The sequence below is a fragment of the Pleurodeles waltl genome, chromosome 10 (genome assembly GCF_031143425.1).
Source record: "Pleurodeles waltl isolate 20211129_DDA chromosome 10, aPleWal1.hap1.20221129, whole genome shotgun sequence".
NCBI lineage: Eukaryota > Metazoa > Chordata > Amphibia > Caudata > Salamandridae > Pleurodeles > Pleurodeles waltl.
Genome location: NC_090449.1, coordinates 396883613 through 396900859, shown reverse-complemented (window position 1 = coordinate 396900859; position 17247 = coordinate 396883613). Strand labels below are relative to the sequence as shown.

The window sequence follows — 17247 nt, the reverse complement described above, 5'->3', positions numbered from 1 at the left end:
ACATTGTCCCAGTGCGTCCCATTGTTGGAGGCCCACCAGTTCCACCAGTGCTCCAGCGATTCCCCTCCAGTAACCGGACAGCAGAGGACAAGTCTGTAACATGTACATTGCATCAGCTTCTTGGGCATGACAATAGGGACGTGTCGTCGATGACCTGGGGAACATTTTATTAATTCTATGTGCTCTTCGTAGTATGGAGAAGAGTATGAATTTGAATCTTAAATTACAAGAGATTTTCTTAGGGTATTCCAATAAACAAGCTCACTCCTGATCAGTGTACACCTTTGCAATATCAGCCTCCCATTTATCTATCAGTGGAGCAAGTGGTGTCATAAGGTGGTCCCCGGTAGAGCCACCTTATGAGGTGTCTACCGTGTCCCATGGTATGAAGTGCTTGAAGAAACCCATGCGCCATAGATTCTTATCCAACTGCTGCCAGTACTTACAAACGTACCAGAGAACACTGGCGTATGTTAAGAATAGCATTTCTGGCAGCCCGTGCTCATGTACAAAATCAGTGTGTGACATTAATGTGCCATCTACAAATAATGCACCTACAGTAGTTACTCCTGCCTGTTCCCAGGGACTCAGCCTATGCATTGGTAGGGTGCCAGATGATGTAGGCAAACCACATAACGGGATAGTCGGCGCAAAGGGCACCTGGGAAGCAGTGTATTTCATTGCCATCTTCCAGCAGGTTAGGGCAATTCACAGCAGAAATGAACCTGTGGGCAGTGGTGGGACACCTGGACATTTCAGCCTACATAGTAGACCTCTATTAAGTTGACTGTTGTGTAACCGATTTCGGGTAGGTTATGTCCATCTAAGCAGTAGGACAGCCACTGTAGTTGTCTGGCTCTACAATAGGCCTTAAAGTCTGGGGCCCCCATATCACCCTTATACGTCAGTAATTGTAATTTCGCTAGACTGACTCTTTGGCACCCATTACCACATATGAAATCAAGCATTATAGTATTTAACAGTTTGAACACTCATGTTGGCATTATAATTGGTAAGTGCACAAAGTGATACAGTAAGCGCTGCAATATCACTATATTCGCCAGGGCCAGGTGGCCTGGTATTGATAGAAGTAATGGGATTCAGAAGGCCACCTGGAATTTAATTGCATTGATCGTACATATAAGGTTACATTCCATGAGGTCTGACAGGGGTGTGGAATTCCTATAGCCCGATGCACAGGACATACTGTTTGGGGTCAAGGTCAACAAGTTTTCATAGTTATTTTGTCCTTGGGACAAGTAGGCCCAACTCCTTACAGCACAAACACTTTGGCAGCCAGTTTACACTGCAATATGGACCACAGAAAGGCACTCTCTGCAGTTAATATTGGTGTCTATATGTTAATGCTGTTCAAACTTGTATTTATTGTTCATTAATACAAAGCCTATATTATTAAGGTGTGCGCTCTAAGGAAATGTAAGCTTGGTCCGCACTATTGATAGTGGTTCCAGTATAAAAACGTGTATGCATGTTTGCAAAGTTCAAGAATATCAACCTATGTATAATGCTCCCAGAATGCTCTCTAATTAGATGCAAATATTTACAGAAACTTGAAATCAAGACTGATAATTATTTGCTTTCAAAATAGAATGTTGTAAAAAAATGCAAGTGAAAACGTGGTTTTGCTAAACTACTGTGACATTTTAGGTGATATTTCTTTGAAGCATAATTTAGTAAAATGTATTGATGCATGCTAGTATTTCCAATACATTTTCATACTGGAGAGTCAGTGTACCCAGTTTTAACAAGATTAGGGGAAGCATAAAAATAAACAAGCATTGGTAAAGACAATTCGTCAACATTAGTGGTTGGCCTTTTGGCTTTTTCAATGCGTGTCTTGTTTTTACATGATTGTTTTAAAAACCTTATTGTTGTGGGAGCTGCTAGTCCCTAAACATTATAACAAAAATTCTAAACAATCAAAAATATTTTCACAGTAGTTTCTGGCACTGAACAAAATTACTTTGTGTTCTAATATGCTTCTTTTTTTAAAACAGGATGCCCACTGATAGAAAGATACAGAAAGAGATAGAATTTTAGTACCAAAAAAAAAAAAAAAGGTCTTGGTTATTGCCAGACCTTATAGGGGCCACTTGTCAAAGAAAGTCACAGAAGAGAACCCATAGTGTATGTCCTTGCATTAGTGCAGATTTATACCTTCCATGAATTCACAAGAATTTACAGAAGTAAGGCCAGGACATTGTACTCCTAGAAATGTTTATGAACTGTGTTTTACCACAAGCAAATATACATGTGTAAATATGCTCATACGAAAATCTGTTGAACATTTACAAGTTCTTTCCTCTAACTACTTTTATCCCACACCCTGGAAGAGGCTTTGCTTCTGCCCTTGGCAGGAGTAAATTTCCAACCTTTCTCTGTGTGAGAAAAAATTACAAAAGAGCTGGTAAAAAACCTGAAAACAACAAAAGTTAGGTTTGCACGGATGCAAAAGGGCATTCCAAAACCTGAACTAATGCTTTCTGTTATCTCCAGCCCCAGTATGCAGATCTGTGGAAAGATAGCAAAATAAGGGAATTGCTAGTAATAAAAAATGTACTATACTATGAGCCCTGGCATTACCAGAGAGGTTATTATCAGAACACCTATATAATGAAAATGCTGCCAAAATGCATTGCTGCACTATGTGGCACCATAGGGACAAGTTGATTCTTTTTTTTTACAGAACAAGAACATATATGAAGCAATCGGTCCCGTAGAAAAGTTAATATATTAATCAATTCCACACCCCTGCAGGTCTTGACTTTCATGATATATCTGAATTCCCAGGTAGCAGAAGGTGTGTGGGGCCATTTGGATCTGTGAGTCTCCAAATTGTAGCATGGGTGCCACATAGGTGTCAGGGAAGGAATAGGCCCATGATTTGTCTGCATTGATATGGAATCCTGACAAAGCCCAGAATGTTGATAGCAACTGAGCCATCTCCACCTGTCCCTCCCTGATATCCTTAAAATATAGAATCATATCATATGTGTAGAGTGAGAGTGTATGTACTGTATTATCTAAAGGGCTCTCCTTGTGTCAGGCCTCCTGACGGATCCATTGGGTTCAACTGCTTTTATGAGGAGAAGCGGAGAGATGGGGCAGCCGTGACACTTACCTCACAACACCAGACAGGAGTCTGAAATATATGGGCTGGTTCCCACCTGAAAGACTTAAGATGTTTGTAATTTTCCAGCCTTCCCTTAAGGATAAGGAAAATGTTACTTATACAGTAGACATCTGTTTGTGGCATGTAGTGCTGTAGATACACATGCTTTGCATTATCCTGCCATCTAGTGTTTGGTCCAGAGTGTTAAAAACTGTTTTTAGTCGAAGCAGATGTTTTTCGAGTCACACGATCGAATGACTCCCCTGTCTTGGTGATACTGCGCATGGGCATTGAGTACTTTGTTAGATCGTTTTCCCGTAGGCGGGTGAGAAAGAAGAATGACAAGGAAGTATAGAGAAAGATGTCCATGCAAGTGTATCTACATACAAGCAAATAAATATACAACTATTCAGTAAGTGCAACGGCCGTAGGTGTCCGGGGAGGAGGGCGGATGCAAGTCTACAGCACTACATGCCACGAACAGATGTCTACTGGATAAGTAACATTTTCTGTTCAGTGGCATGTGTGGCTGAATATACACATGCTTTGCATAGACTGTAAAGTAGTCCCTCCAAAAAGCAGTGGGTGGAGTTCCCATTCGTGGACTTGTTGATGCATCCTGCTGAGCAGGTCAGCGATGGTGATGAGCCCATTTCCATATTGTTTGTGCCAGTTGTGATTACTGGAACATCTGTGTCACCCCCTGTTTTTGTAGATAATACATTGCTATCATATTGTCTGTGCGGACAAGGACATGGATCGATGTATGTAATCCCAAAGGCCCTGGACTGAAGATGTGCTCTCCAGCCTGTCAAGAATGCATACGGGGTCCAAATGAGCGGAGGCACAGGGTCTTGAAAAGGTCTCCCTTTTAAAAGGTTGGTGGAGTTACACCATTGAAGACAGTGTTAGGTTTGGCAGTTTATCAATACTAGATCCTGAAGTCGATCCTGTGACTGAGACCACTGACGAGACAGACATTGTTGTAGCGGACGCATGTGGAGTCTGGCAAGAGGAACAATGGCAATGCAGGATGCCATCATCCCTAAAAGATGCATGACTGTTTAGACTGTGGGAGTGGGAGTCTCTTGAAACTGAGAAAGAAGATGTTGAAAACTTAGTATGCTAACTGGATTGGGGTATGTTGGCCCCAGTTGCATACTGAGAATGGCACCTAGGTATGGGTGAATCAGAAGGGGTTGTAGATGAGACTTTAGCAAGTTGCTAACCCTAACATGTGAAGGAGGTTTACTGCGATCTGGGTGTGGGACTGACACTGCTGTAGTGTGCTGGCTTTGATAAGCCAGTCATCAAGGTATAGGAGACATGAAGCTTCTGTCTTCTGAGGTGCAGTGCGACAATTGCTAGGCATTTGTTGAATGCCCAGTGAGCGGCTGATACCCCAAAAGAGAGGAGTTTGAACTCATAATGTTTGCCTGCGACCACAAATCTTAGATATGTGCTGTGCGCAGGGTGGATGGGAATGTGGAAATATGCATCTTTCAGGTCTGGAGCTGTTATCAAATCACCCTGTTTAAGGAGTGGGATGACAACCTAAAGAGTAACCATGTGAAAATGTTCTGAAAGAATCTATTAATTTAGGGGCCTGAGATCTAAAATGGGCCTGCGTGACCTGTCCTTTTTTGGAATTAGGAAATATAGTGAGTATACCCCTGTTTCGTGTTAGTGGGATGGAACCGATTGTATGAATCCTTTTAGAAGAAGAGACTGTACCTTTCCTTTGAGGAGAGCAAGGTGTTCTCGAGATAACCGGAATGTGCGAGGAGGGATGTTGGGAGATGTCGAAGTAAGTGCCAAGCAATAACTATGTTGGATACTGAAGAGGACCCACTGGTCCAATGTTATGTCTGTCCACTTTGTGTAGTAGTACTGAAGGCATCCCCCCCAACTGGTGTTCTTGCATTTTCAGGTAGACAATGCTTTGTTGTGGAAGCTGAGCCCCGAGCGATATTGTTTTTGCCCCTGCCTCTTAAATGATTGTCTCTGAATGTACCTTTAAAGGAGCCTCTGATGTAAGGGCTTGTTTATTTTGGAAAGTGGAGGTGTCAGATGTTGTAGAGGATTTATAGTCCTGTCTATACTTTGGGTGGCAAAAAAATCCCCATTGTGCTTGGGCTGAAGAGCCCCCATGGCCTTTGCAGTGTCCGTGTCTTTTAACTTCTATAATGTAGAGTCAACTTGAGGACCAAAAAGATGTTCTTTGTTGAAAGGTGTATTTAATACTGCTTGTTGTACCTCTGGCTTAAATCCAGAGCACCTAAGCATTGCATGCCTCATTAACACGCTGGTATTTATGCCTCTAGCAGCTGTATCTGCAACATCTAGTACACACCAAATTGAATTATTTGCAATTCTTTGTCCCTCTTAAACAATTTGTTGCCCGTGCTTGCGATGCTCCTCTGGGAGATATTGGAGGAGATCCTCTATTTCGTCCCAGTGAGCTCTATCGTATCTAGAGAGTAAGACTTACGAACTGGCAAGACACCAATGATTTGCAGCTTGCCTGCCACATCAAGCTTTTCACTCTCTTTGTCTGGTGGAGGAGAGTCTACAGTGGCCTATTAGCCATCTTTCTGGTGGCAGTAGCCACTACTGACTCTGGTGGCACTTGTGACCTGATAAACGGTGGGTCCAAAAGTGCAGGCTTATATTTTTAATCCACCCTAGGTGTTATGATTCTGGAGCGGACAGAATCTTGAATTATATCACTTGCATGGCACATCATCCCTGAAAGCATAGGGAGATACTGGGTGTCTCTATGCGTGGTGGTAAGGGTAATTAACAAGAAATATTGTTCAATGGGTTCATTATGTAGTGGTACATCATGGTAAGTAGCTGCCCTAGCAATAGCTTGTTGGTAGCTGGTACTATCCTCTGGAGGGGAAGGCCTAGCAGTATACTAATCCGGGTCAGTGTTAATGACCCGGTTCAGATCATAAAAATCCCAGAGGTCTTGATCCTGTTGTGTGTCCCCTAAGTAGTGCTCTTCAAACAATAGTGAGCCCTGTCGAGTGAGGTCTCCCACAGCTGGAGAGGCAGGAGAATGAGGAGAAGAGGTAGGTGGAGGTGAAGTAGGTAGAGGAGGAGGATGAGGAACAGGCTCATCTGAGGAAGTAGCCTTCTCCTTAGAAATCTTTTTAGGTGGTGGTGAGGTGTCTAGTGCCTCCTAAAAATTAAGCTTCCTTAGAAAAGTCATAGTAGGGTAAGCTACAATTCACCCTGTGCCTTCTTGAATGTATAGCCTGCGTTGTCTTGCGTCCACAGTCGAAAGTATGGGCTGAATAGGTGAGAGCGTGGACGAAGAGAGGCCTGAGCCCAAAGGTTTTGAAATAATTTTTGGTTGATGGACCTTTCTCGGTGCTGAACTTGGCTCCGAAGAGTCTCGACTTGAAGCGGATGCAATCCATGCTGATTGTTTGCCAATAGTAGGTCGGACCAAAGTGGAGGAGGTCGATGCCGAAGACACAGCAGCAGTCTTCATAATTTTCGGTGCAGAGCCGCCCTTCCAAGACCAACCATGGCTTTATTGCAGAGGTGGTCCAGTGACCTCAGTAGGAACTTCTTTTGGAGTTTCTGTGGGGGGAGGAGGTGCCACAGCACCCACTGCTTGTGCTGAGGTCAATTCTTGGCTCTCAGTGCCATACTGGATGTCGTAATCCGAATTGTGGATGGAGATGGCTTCTTCCTGTGCATGTTCTCCGCCAAAAATATCCGGGGTGCCTTCTAAAGATCTGCATGCCATATCCAGCCTGCGAGCTTGTCGGTCATAAAGAGTTTTCTTGGATCTAAATGATCAACACACCTTACAGGTGGCCTCTTGATGATCCGGTGAGAGGCACAGGTTGCACACTTGATGGTGATCGGCGTAAGGGTACTTCAAGTGGAACAGAGGACAGAATCTTTTCGACACCACGAGTATTTAGGCCCGAAGGCTCGCGGGGCCCGCCCCCAAATGCGTGCCGTCATAACTGGACTGGACGAGATGGAAAGATTGACGTGTGCACAGAAACTGCGATCGAAAGTAGAATACTGTTGAATATAGAAAAGACAGGGAGAAAGTCTCGGACCGGAGCAAGTTGAAGACGGACTGAAAAATGCACATCCAAACCAGACGGCTGAGAGAAAATCTAACAAAGGACTCAAATGAACAGTATCACTGAGAAGAAGGAGTCACTCGATCCTGTGACTTGAAAAACAACTCTTTGAACAAAAACAACTTGCAACACTCCGGACCCAACACTAAATAGCAGAAGGCACAAGATGTGTATCTACAGCCACACATGCCATCAAACCAATTGTTTCAGTGTGTGCTGGTAACAGTTGACAGCAAAAATGATTACAACCATGTTCTGGTAGAGATGATCTGGGCGCCTGCAGGACATCAACACCAGGTTAGGAAATCTGGTACATCACCACTTAGATGTCCCAGAATGTGATAGGAAACAAATGTTGCTTTTAACTACTTTGAAAAGAAAATGTTGCCTTTTTACCACCTAGGACACGCATCTTCAGAAAATACCTACTAAAGATGCTTTTGCAAAAAATTACATTTGCTTGAAATTGTCACTAAAACAAACTCGGCTACAGTTTTATAGGTGAGGCAAAGATTTGCAGGGAAAATTATTTGTCAGAAAACGTATACTCTGCTTCCACAAAACACTGCCACAGTGTTACGGTATGGCCTACGACAAGTCCTTGTAGCACTGTCCCATGTCCTGCGATGTACATTTTGAGCAGAATTACCCAAATCAGTTCTTCTAAGCTAAAGTGGGCTTCTTTAGTATACAGTTTTACCTTGAGCACTACCTCAGCGATGATTTCTTAAAAATGCATATTTCCCCCATCCCCTGCACCATCATTTTCCTCTTCTCACCCTTCTGTACACTGGTTTTAAAATTCCAACTGATGTCTACATACTGCACGGAAATATCTCATTTTCCACTTTGAAACGTAATCTCCTCCTTGGTTGATGTGAAGTCATTTTGGCTGAAAGGTGCAGATACAAATTCATTTTTTGCTTAAGAATATGCAAGCTGAGCATGAATGCGATCTCTAATGAATGGGGGAAATAGGCAAGCACACCAAGTTGAGCAATGCCTTTTGCAGCTTACTTTCGTCTACTGACAAATGACACCCAACTTCTACAAAATCCTTCACAGCAGGTATTTAAATTAGCACACAATAGATAAGATGGCGAAACACAAATGAGTGTCCGAACTCGAGGTACGCACTTCTTTAACAAGTAATCGCTAGATTCTTATAAAAAACCGAACATGGTTTATTTGGTGTTTCTGTCTATAGCAATGCCAATATGGTTACAAAATTAACACAAAGAACACGGTTTACCAAAGGTTTTACAACAATTATAAAAAGGAAGTTGACTAATAGTTCATGATAACATAAATCAAAATACAAAACAACACATCCCTATCTTCAACGCACCTGACTCAACTCAAGGGATAACCGTCCTGTTAAAAAACAAGCATTGGCAAAGCCAATGGGTTTTGCCTCTTGTCCATGTCAAAGCATTTTTTTAAACTTTAAATTACCTTGCACAGCAACTCAACTGCTCTGCAATATGTGTAAAACAAAAAAATGACAGTCAACAGAATTTGTATAGGCGAAACCTATTAGCTTTGCCGTTGCTTTTTTTTTTTAACAAATATTTTTTGGGGACTTATTTTCATGTTATAATGGATACAGTAACACATCAATACAATACGTAAATAAACAACATAATATTAATTTCTAATCACTTACGTTCTCTTGTACTCTGAGTTAAAATACAAGTATATCTTTGCCAACAGAATTTTATGCATGAATGATCAACAAAAAATAATGAAATCAACAATCAATATGTTCTGAACCGCAGGAAAGCAGTTATTGAAGGACAGATTCGATCAGTTTGCAGCAGTTGGCTACCAAGCTAATAACCCTGGCTATGGGTCCCACATCATTCCCATCCCACCTCCCCTTATCTAAAATTCTCCCCAGTGCCCTCTTGCCTTCATGCTACTTATGCTTCCTCAACTGTCCACCGCTAAGACAGTGGCAGGCAGCCATTTCTATATGGCTTTAAACCAATACAAGATGGCCATCAATGCGCATGCTTGCGTCCATGCAGTATGGTCATCTTGGTTTTTATATAGCTTAAGAAAAATCAATTACATTACAAGATGGCCACCATGCATGCAGTTAAAATCAATGCCAATTACCAGTGCTATGTAACGCACTCAGAAGCAATGTACAAATACATTATCATGTTACCATGCACGCCGTTTAAAAAACAGCTCTCACTCAGGTGCCTTTTTATTCTTTCTTCACAATTTGATGATTTTACAGCTTCCAAAATTCACAACTCAAAAACCTATTCATGCAACAGTGACCTTTAATCTAAATGGCAGAGCCTACCTAAACAAGAGACAACTTTGTTTATTCTAAAGCACAAAGACCATGCAAATGAAGCTGCTGAAATTGAGTGATCCAAAAGGAAGTATGTACAAACCGATTAAGCCAAGCACAAATACGGTTGAGAAGACACTAGTCTAGCTGGATAGTGATGTTGAACATCAGCCTTCCCTAAAACTCGGGGGCGCAACTAGCGAGCACGTAAGTGTTTGAAACATTCCTGATTTTTATTCATACGTTCACTTTTGGTGCTTTTCGAGCTCGTGCTCAATAAGAGTTATCAAGTTGGCAAACGGGCCAAGCAAACTTTGTCTATATATAAAATGAGAGCTCTATACACACAAACTCTGAGAGCCCCTAATTTAAATTGGATTAAAATTGAGATGTAGATGGACTTAAATTGAGGAATTTCCAGGGTTTGGTGCACTCTTTAGCATCAAATTACTTCATAAACCTGCTCTTAATTACAAAAGAACAAACAGGGCAACCTCTGCATCAGATAGTTAAAAAAAATGCAACAAATGTGCAGCCACATGGAGCACAGAATCGAGACTGCAGTGTACAATGTGTTCAGTTTTATACACAAGAACGCAAACGTGTGTTCCAACAAAAACAACTTTTGCACTAAATTAGCTGTATCTGATCAGTTCAGTGATTTGTAGCCATTCCGTGCACCCAACAACCACCTGGAACCAAGGGTAGACGGCAGAAACCAGGATGGAAATAGACCGAAGCAGTAAGAGAGAGACAGGAAAACAAGTATACCAGCTTATATCTATTTCTACTTTACTTCTCCACCTCCGACGAAATGCCACTAACCTGTGGTTACTGTAAGAGATCAGATGTTCTGGGCCAAGAACATTAAGCATGTCTCCAACACTATACAAATCCCATGTGTAAACAACAGCATCCACCAGATCCTTTTGTGTTGCTGTCACCTCCACAGACGACTCCTTCATCTCACCAAGGTACAAAGCAACAGCTCCAGTGCTTCGGCCTGAAGCAGTGGCTGGCCTGAGACGGGGCAGTGGACTGTCTGAAGGAGAAAAGAGAATGAGAGAAATTAATAGAGGTACATCACACAAAGGAGTATATAAAACCTAAAGTTGTGACTCTGGAGCATAGATCCTACCTGCTTCTGGCATTCCATCCAGTCCAATGACATACAGGCCATCCACTCGCACTCTTCCCTGAAGGGGGATGTTGGCCAGTGCATGTCCATCGTGTTGGAAAAACACAAGGGAATGCCCATCCAGAATGGTGTTAGGGACTCCCTTCAGCTCAATGAACTGGTACAGGACAGGATCATCCAACAAGCTCAACTCGTTAATGACAAGACCAGAAGGAGAGTCAGGAGTAACAGTTTGTGCTGCCGGTGGACTAGGGCTTAGTGGTGTCACTGGTGTGTTAGGAGATCTGCAGGCATTATCTGCTGAGGGAGTCATGTTTGTCACCTTGGAAACAAATTTAAACAACATGAGCAGTGCAATTATTTCTTGACTATACATTATTTACTCTGCTGTACATATACTCTACTGCACAATCCACATTATTGTCCACTCATCATAAGCAGAATCAAGTAGTTTCATCTCGACGAAATACTATTCAGACCTCATTCCTCATCTCACAAATCTGCCTCATCATCTCACAAATCTGTGTTAACCAAACTATGTCATTATAAGATCATGCACATCAAACATATGTACAGTACTGATTTTCAGGATCCAAAAGATACCAATGGCTCTACTTTATGAGGTTTTCAACAGATTAGAAATGAAATGGTTAATTGCCTGTAGAAGTAGTTTTGCAACTTGAAGAAGTTTATGGATTCCCATTCTGTGCATCATTTCGCCATCTAGTTGTTGGCTCTGGAATTGCCTTCGCTATCTCTTTTTAAGGTCGAGCGCAAGTGCTCTGACATGTTGTAATCGAAATGTGGGCTTTTCGGTATGCCCACCGCACGCCCATCACTTTCACTCGTTCGTGGGCTTGTCTTTCAAAAATCCTTTATCATCATTGGTAAATGCTTTATACTTGTTCGTCCTTGGGATAGTTTTGTTACTGCCTTGGCCATCAACTCTGTTACATGAATAACTGCACGTTTGCAGATACGATTGACTGCAAGAAAACTTCTTTTTCCTTTTGTGTCTCTCCTTTGTGCTCATGCTCATGGCAGCCGTAGCGCTTTGAATCCACTTGCTTATGTCAATTGTTTTACTTTTAATTTTCAGTTTATGTGGCAAGAAAAGTCCAGTTAGGAATTTACAACGCTAGTAGCTCCAACTGGAGCAAACGTGAGACCCATTGCTTTGCAAATGCTCGATTTCCTGGGCAGCATCGACCATTTGGTATCCTTTCTATCTGTCTATCAGATACCTAACCCGAAAGTGACTGTGTGGTCACTATCTTCAGATTGTTTTTCCCCATTTTATGACACTTGTCCTTGTTATGGCTTCCTAGTCTCTTTCTTTCTCTTCTTTAGATAGTTCACGTTAGACAACCTCCTCATGTCCAGGGAAGCTGGAGGACTGCATTTGAATCCAGAAAATGTTCCAAGGTGACCAATTACTTCTACAGGTAACTATTCCATATTGTAGAGTGAATTTGGCCCGATCAGCACAGTGACAATTCTCTACTGCTGCCCCTCCTCCCAATCAAGGTTGCCGCCTCACTACTGCACACAGGAATGGCCCTTCCCATATAGTTGTCCCAACGCTACCCCTCCTGGCATACAGGGTTCCCGCCAATATACATCACAAGGCTATGGCCCTTACAGCGTGGCAGTCTTTTCCAAGGCAGTCCCCTCCTGGCATTCAGTTTTTGCCTAGTTACTACACAGAACTCTGGCCCAATCGGCCCACCACAACACGCAGCTAAATTCACAGCAGCCCTTCCAGACATACTGGGTCACCGCCACGCTACCACACATGGTTACAGCACTCACTTCACAGCAGTCTTTTCCAAGGCGGGCTCCTCCTGGCATATAGGGTTGTCGCCTCGCTACTACATAGGGCTCCAGGCCGATCAGGGCAGCATAACAGCTAAATCCATAGCGGTCCCTCCAGGCATAAGGGGTCACTGCCATACTACCATACAAAGCTATGGCCCTTACCACATGGTGGGCCCCTCTGGGTATACAGGTCACCGCCTCACTACTACGCAGGACATCAGCCCGATCTGCATAGCATGACAGAGCTAAGCTTCAAGACGGCCTTCTCTTGGCATACAGGGGTCCATGACCCAGTTCTTCATGCTGGCAACAACCTAATCGGTGCAGAAGTCGATTCCTCACACCTTGCACAGAAGCTAACTTGACAGGGCTGCCCACTGGATCCTGCTGCCTCAAATGCTCTCTTTATGATTCTCTTATCAGCCCTATCTCCTTCCTGAGACAGGCCCAGGCTCCTTTCTCGTAACCTTTCACTGAATTAAAGAGAACCCTCTGAAGTATGCAGGGGAGGTCTTGTCCTCGCCTCCCCAGTGTATGCCCCACTCACCTTACAGGAATGCAGCAATACATAAATCTGTCTGATGGGTCTCTCTACCTCCACTCAACGTTTCATCCTGCAGACCTGGGTCTCCCAAATTGAAATCCAGGAACCTCTAGGGCCCACCATGTATTTTACTATTGATAGGCATACATACACCCAGTGCATGAATGCGGCATTCACGCACTGCACAGTACTGTACCCTCCATGTACTGTACCACTCACAGGCACATATACATTCAGCATATGCACTTAACTTGCACATACTGTGCAGCACTGCATCCTTTATGTACTGTAGCATTCATACATCCAGCCTACGCATTTACCATGCATGCACTCCACCCTTCATGTATTATAACAGTTACACATACATTCTGCACAGACTGCACAGCACTACATCCTTGAGGTACTGTACCACGCAAATGTAAATCTACTACATGCATTCACCATGCACACACTGCATTATACCTGTATTTCACCCTTCCCAGGCACACATACACCCAGTGCACATACATCACCTCTGCGTGGCACTTCACACTAATCTGATATATGCCACAGGTGAGTTAAGCACACATCTGTAGAACTTTATAAGTGTAGGCCTCACTCCAATGACACAGGTTAAGAAGGACCTGTTCACGCCTACTGATCACTACAAGGTATGCTGCGTTAACCATGCTTGTACTGCTTAACTCCTGCTGAAGGCAGTAGCCTTCCACCACTATGAGGGCAGCACTTTTGGGTGCCCCTCCCAGTCCAACAAGACAGCAATCCTCGACACAAGCCTAGATCATGCAGCACATACATGATCCGTGTTTGACTATGACAACAAAAATCTTTGTTAGGGATCCAGACACATTACAGTTAGGCGCTCAGGGCAAGGTGCACATCCTTTACCATGCAGAGGACTTTTCCATTCCAACAGCTGCATTTCTGTGGCTGAGTGATGAAAGGTAGGCAAATCCCTTCTGCACACTCCCACCAACCCTCACCTATATGGGAAGGGGAGACAGTACTGTATAGAGAAAGAAGAAAAGCAAATAGGATGGTAGTTAGAGAAGGAAAGACAAAACCTAACTAAAGAGAAGAATGAAAAAGAGCTGAAACAGAATGAAGGAAAACAACAAAAGGCATAAGGTATAGCTTTCCTTTTTCGCACCTGGAAGCTACTCTGATCTCTGAGACGAAGGCTGTCACAGCGGCTGAGGGACTCATCATCAGTGTTGAACATTTCATCTTCATGCAGAATTTCTTGGCCTGGTGTCAGGACACTTAGTAGTCGTTCGGCCTTCTCTGAGCCCCGTGACTGATAGACAACAGCATCCACCAACCCCTCCTCTGTCACAGCCATTCCCTTACGGTAGGCCCCAGAACGGCTGTAGTAAAGCGCCACTGCATCTGCTCCATTTTGGATCGTGTTGGCAGGAAGAACAATGTCAGGCCTGGGTACGACACCTGAGCTGCCCAGCAGAAAGTAACCTTGTGCATTAGTGCGGTAGCCAAACAATTTCACCACCTCATAGGCCAACCCATTTTTGCCATTGAACAGCACCAACCAATAGCCATCCAAGCTAGTCACACGACGACCAGGATGGAACAACTCCACAAACTCTGCATTCTCCCGTCCACCAGGGTTGTCAGGGTTCACCTCAGTGATGAGCAGCACGGGGGGACTGTCTGTTCCACTAGATATTTCAGGTTTCCTTGATACACCACCTGCAATAATAAGGCAAACATACATTATCAAAATTGACAATCAAATGTAATGAGTGAACCAAAACATAATAGCTATCCAGATTATTAAACAAAAGCATGCTACATAATCACTGAGAACGGTAGTGTATTTTGTCTAAATCCTCTGCTTTTCTCGCGATGTGTTGAAGGCCTTTCCTACCTAACTGAAGCAAGACAAGCAATAGTTTGTCATATACGGATGATCTGAATTTGCCGGCGACCACTCCAACATGCTTCCAACTGTTGTAGAAGCAGCTGAAAATATTTAATCATGAGAATGCTTTAAAATAACACAAAAATAATGGTCTTCTCTAGGCAGTCAGCAAGATGTATACCAATAATACTAATGTACAAAGTTTCAAGGTATATTGTAAATGGGAGTAAACAGTGACTCAAATTTGGACCGAAAGTCCCATTTTCGTAAACACATGTAGAGAAGCTTAGAAGTGGTAGGAAGAATTAGGACATTCATGACATCTTACAAAATGTGAAGCTGCTTTTAAATCTAATGTAAAACAAGTTTATTTTTTTCAAATATTTATTAATTTAGAAAAGTAATACAAGAATCAAGTTGTCACCTTACAGTAATAGCCCGAGGACACAAGGGAATGGAGATAATGTGTACATGGTACAGCAAGTTTGCTTGACCAATGAGCCAGTGTCCAGGGGTCAGGTCATAGGAACTGAGAGAATGTGAGCATAGAGGAGGTGTTAGGGAGAAGGGGAGGAGGCAGGCTCACAGGAGTGAAATTGATTTTACTGTATTGCTCTACAGCATTGCTTTGTAATTTAAAACATGAAATGGACTTACTTAGCGTAAAATATGTCTGTTTACTGAATTTCATACTTCTACCAAGCAAAATTGAAATCATTAAGAACAAGGCCTTATGTCTATAGCGTTCCTGGTGGATAAGACTTTTCTAAACTGTGTGTGGATGTATGACAGAGCCAGTGCTAGAATGTTAAAGTGTTTTGATCATACCCAAATTTACTACCAAGCCCTCATCTCTAGAGAAACAAAGCTTGTATTTTAGCTCATTAAAGACCCTGACCCACCTTCATTCAGATCCAGGGGCAATCTATATCTCCCTAGTAAAGGACAATAGCAGGTGTCTTCAATGGGAAATGTCTTTTATTAAAAACTAGAGTCAGAGTGAATGTAATTCATCCTACACAACTGACATACAAACTAAGGATGACGATTATTAAACTTCTAATACTGCACAGATAGTGCTAAAAGGGTTCCTCTGCCAATACTTTAGTTTGAAGAGGCTTGTAATGGCATTACTGAAACTGCTAGAAAATGTAAGTTATGTGGTTGACCTCAAGAAACTATTGATCATACCCTGTGCCTATGTACACATTTATAAAAGCACAGAATTACATTTTTAAGAAGAAGGTGCAGAAGTATCACCTCAGTGGTTGCTTATTGCTTTGAAGGTAAGTGTGATGGGGCACTAAGCAGCACAAATACTGACATCTGGCAATGCAACAACCATCAAAGTAAACACAACGTCCTTCTGGATGACAAAGTTTATTATAAAATACTTCTGCACTTAGTATACTGAAATCATGTCAGTAATGGGACATACAAGTGGATTTTTTATTTTAACTCTCATTTACGGAGATGGTTTGCAAATTGAACAGATTTGCTTGGCATACAGTTCAATGTGTTATATGATGAGTGATGTATGTATGGAGATTCAGCCATGATTAATGAAATATTTGTTTTGCACAATTAGGGGAAGGCCTTCATCCACCTTTTAGTTTGTTTTAGGTTTGTTTGGCATAACCTCTTATGTATTGTGAATATTTGTTATAGAATGATATGATAAATACAATTACATCTTTTGGGGTTTTGCTATACTCCACTTTTCCTGTTCATGTTGCTTTATTAAGCCCTAAAGAGCAAATGCTGAAATATAAAAACATTCTACGCCAATAAGGAGCTGCTTCAGAATGCTTTAGTTGTGTATGGATAGTAACACTTGTGCCAGGTGGATTGTTGCAGGGGATGTTTTCTTCTGATTTCTAATGATTCATTTGATCCACAATCAGGTCACCCATGGTGTGATCCTTCTGAGGATCATGATGGAACAGCCTTGCTGAGGCTGGAAAGGAAAATACCCTCATTTTACATATTCTTTCTGTGCACCTGGATCAGAACCAGTCTCATATGTTTGACTGTTTTGACTTTTCTGTGGTGATTCCCAAGGCAATTCATGTGGTGCTCAATGTGGTGGGTTCCAACAATGTGTGCCTGTGGAGCCACAGTAGTTGAAGAGTGTAGATGGGAAGAGTGGACCTTAGGAACTTGCTTGCCATTTTGCAGGTTTTGGACAGAGGACAGAGTTTGGTTGGGTCAGATTCGTGAGAAGGAACCAAAACATGATTGTGCCATAACATAAGATTTTTGCTGACTTTGGTGGGCACTTCTCAGTACAGCATGACTGACAGCTTCAAAGG

The 17247-nt window shown here is 42.6% G+C and overlaps 1 protein-coding gene across 1 annotated transcript in view; it reads right to left on the bottom strand.

The window, feature by feature from the left end:
- The window catches only part of LOC138261557 (uncharacterized), a 403078-nt gene that overhangs the window by 144912 nt on the left and 240919 nt on the right, over positions 1–17247 (bottom strand). Inside the window, exons 7-9 of the mRNA XM_069210617.1 lie at positions 14207–14763; positions 10695–11016; positions 10382–10598 (exon numbers count right to left, since the gene is read on the bottom strand). Coding sequence (XP_069066718.1) covers positions 10382–10598; positions 10695–11016; positions 14207–14763 — 1096 coding nt within the window. The remainder of the gene's footprint in view (positions 1–10381; positions 10599–10694; positions 11017–14206; positions 14764–17247) is intronic.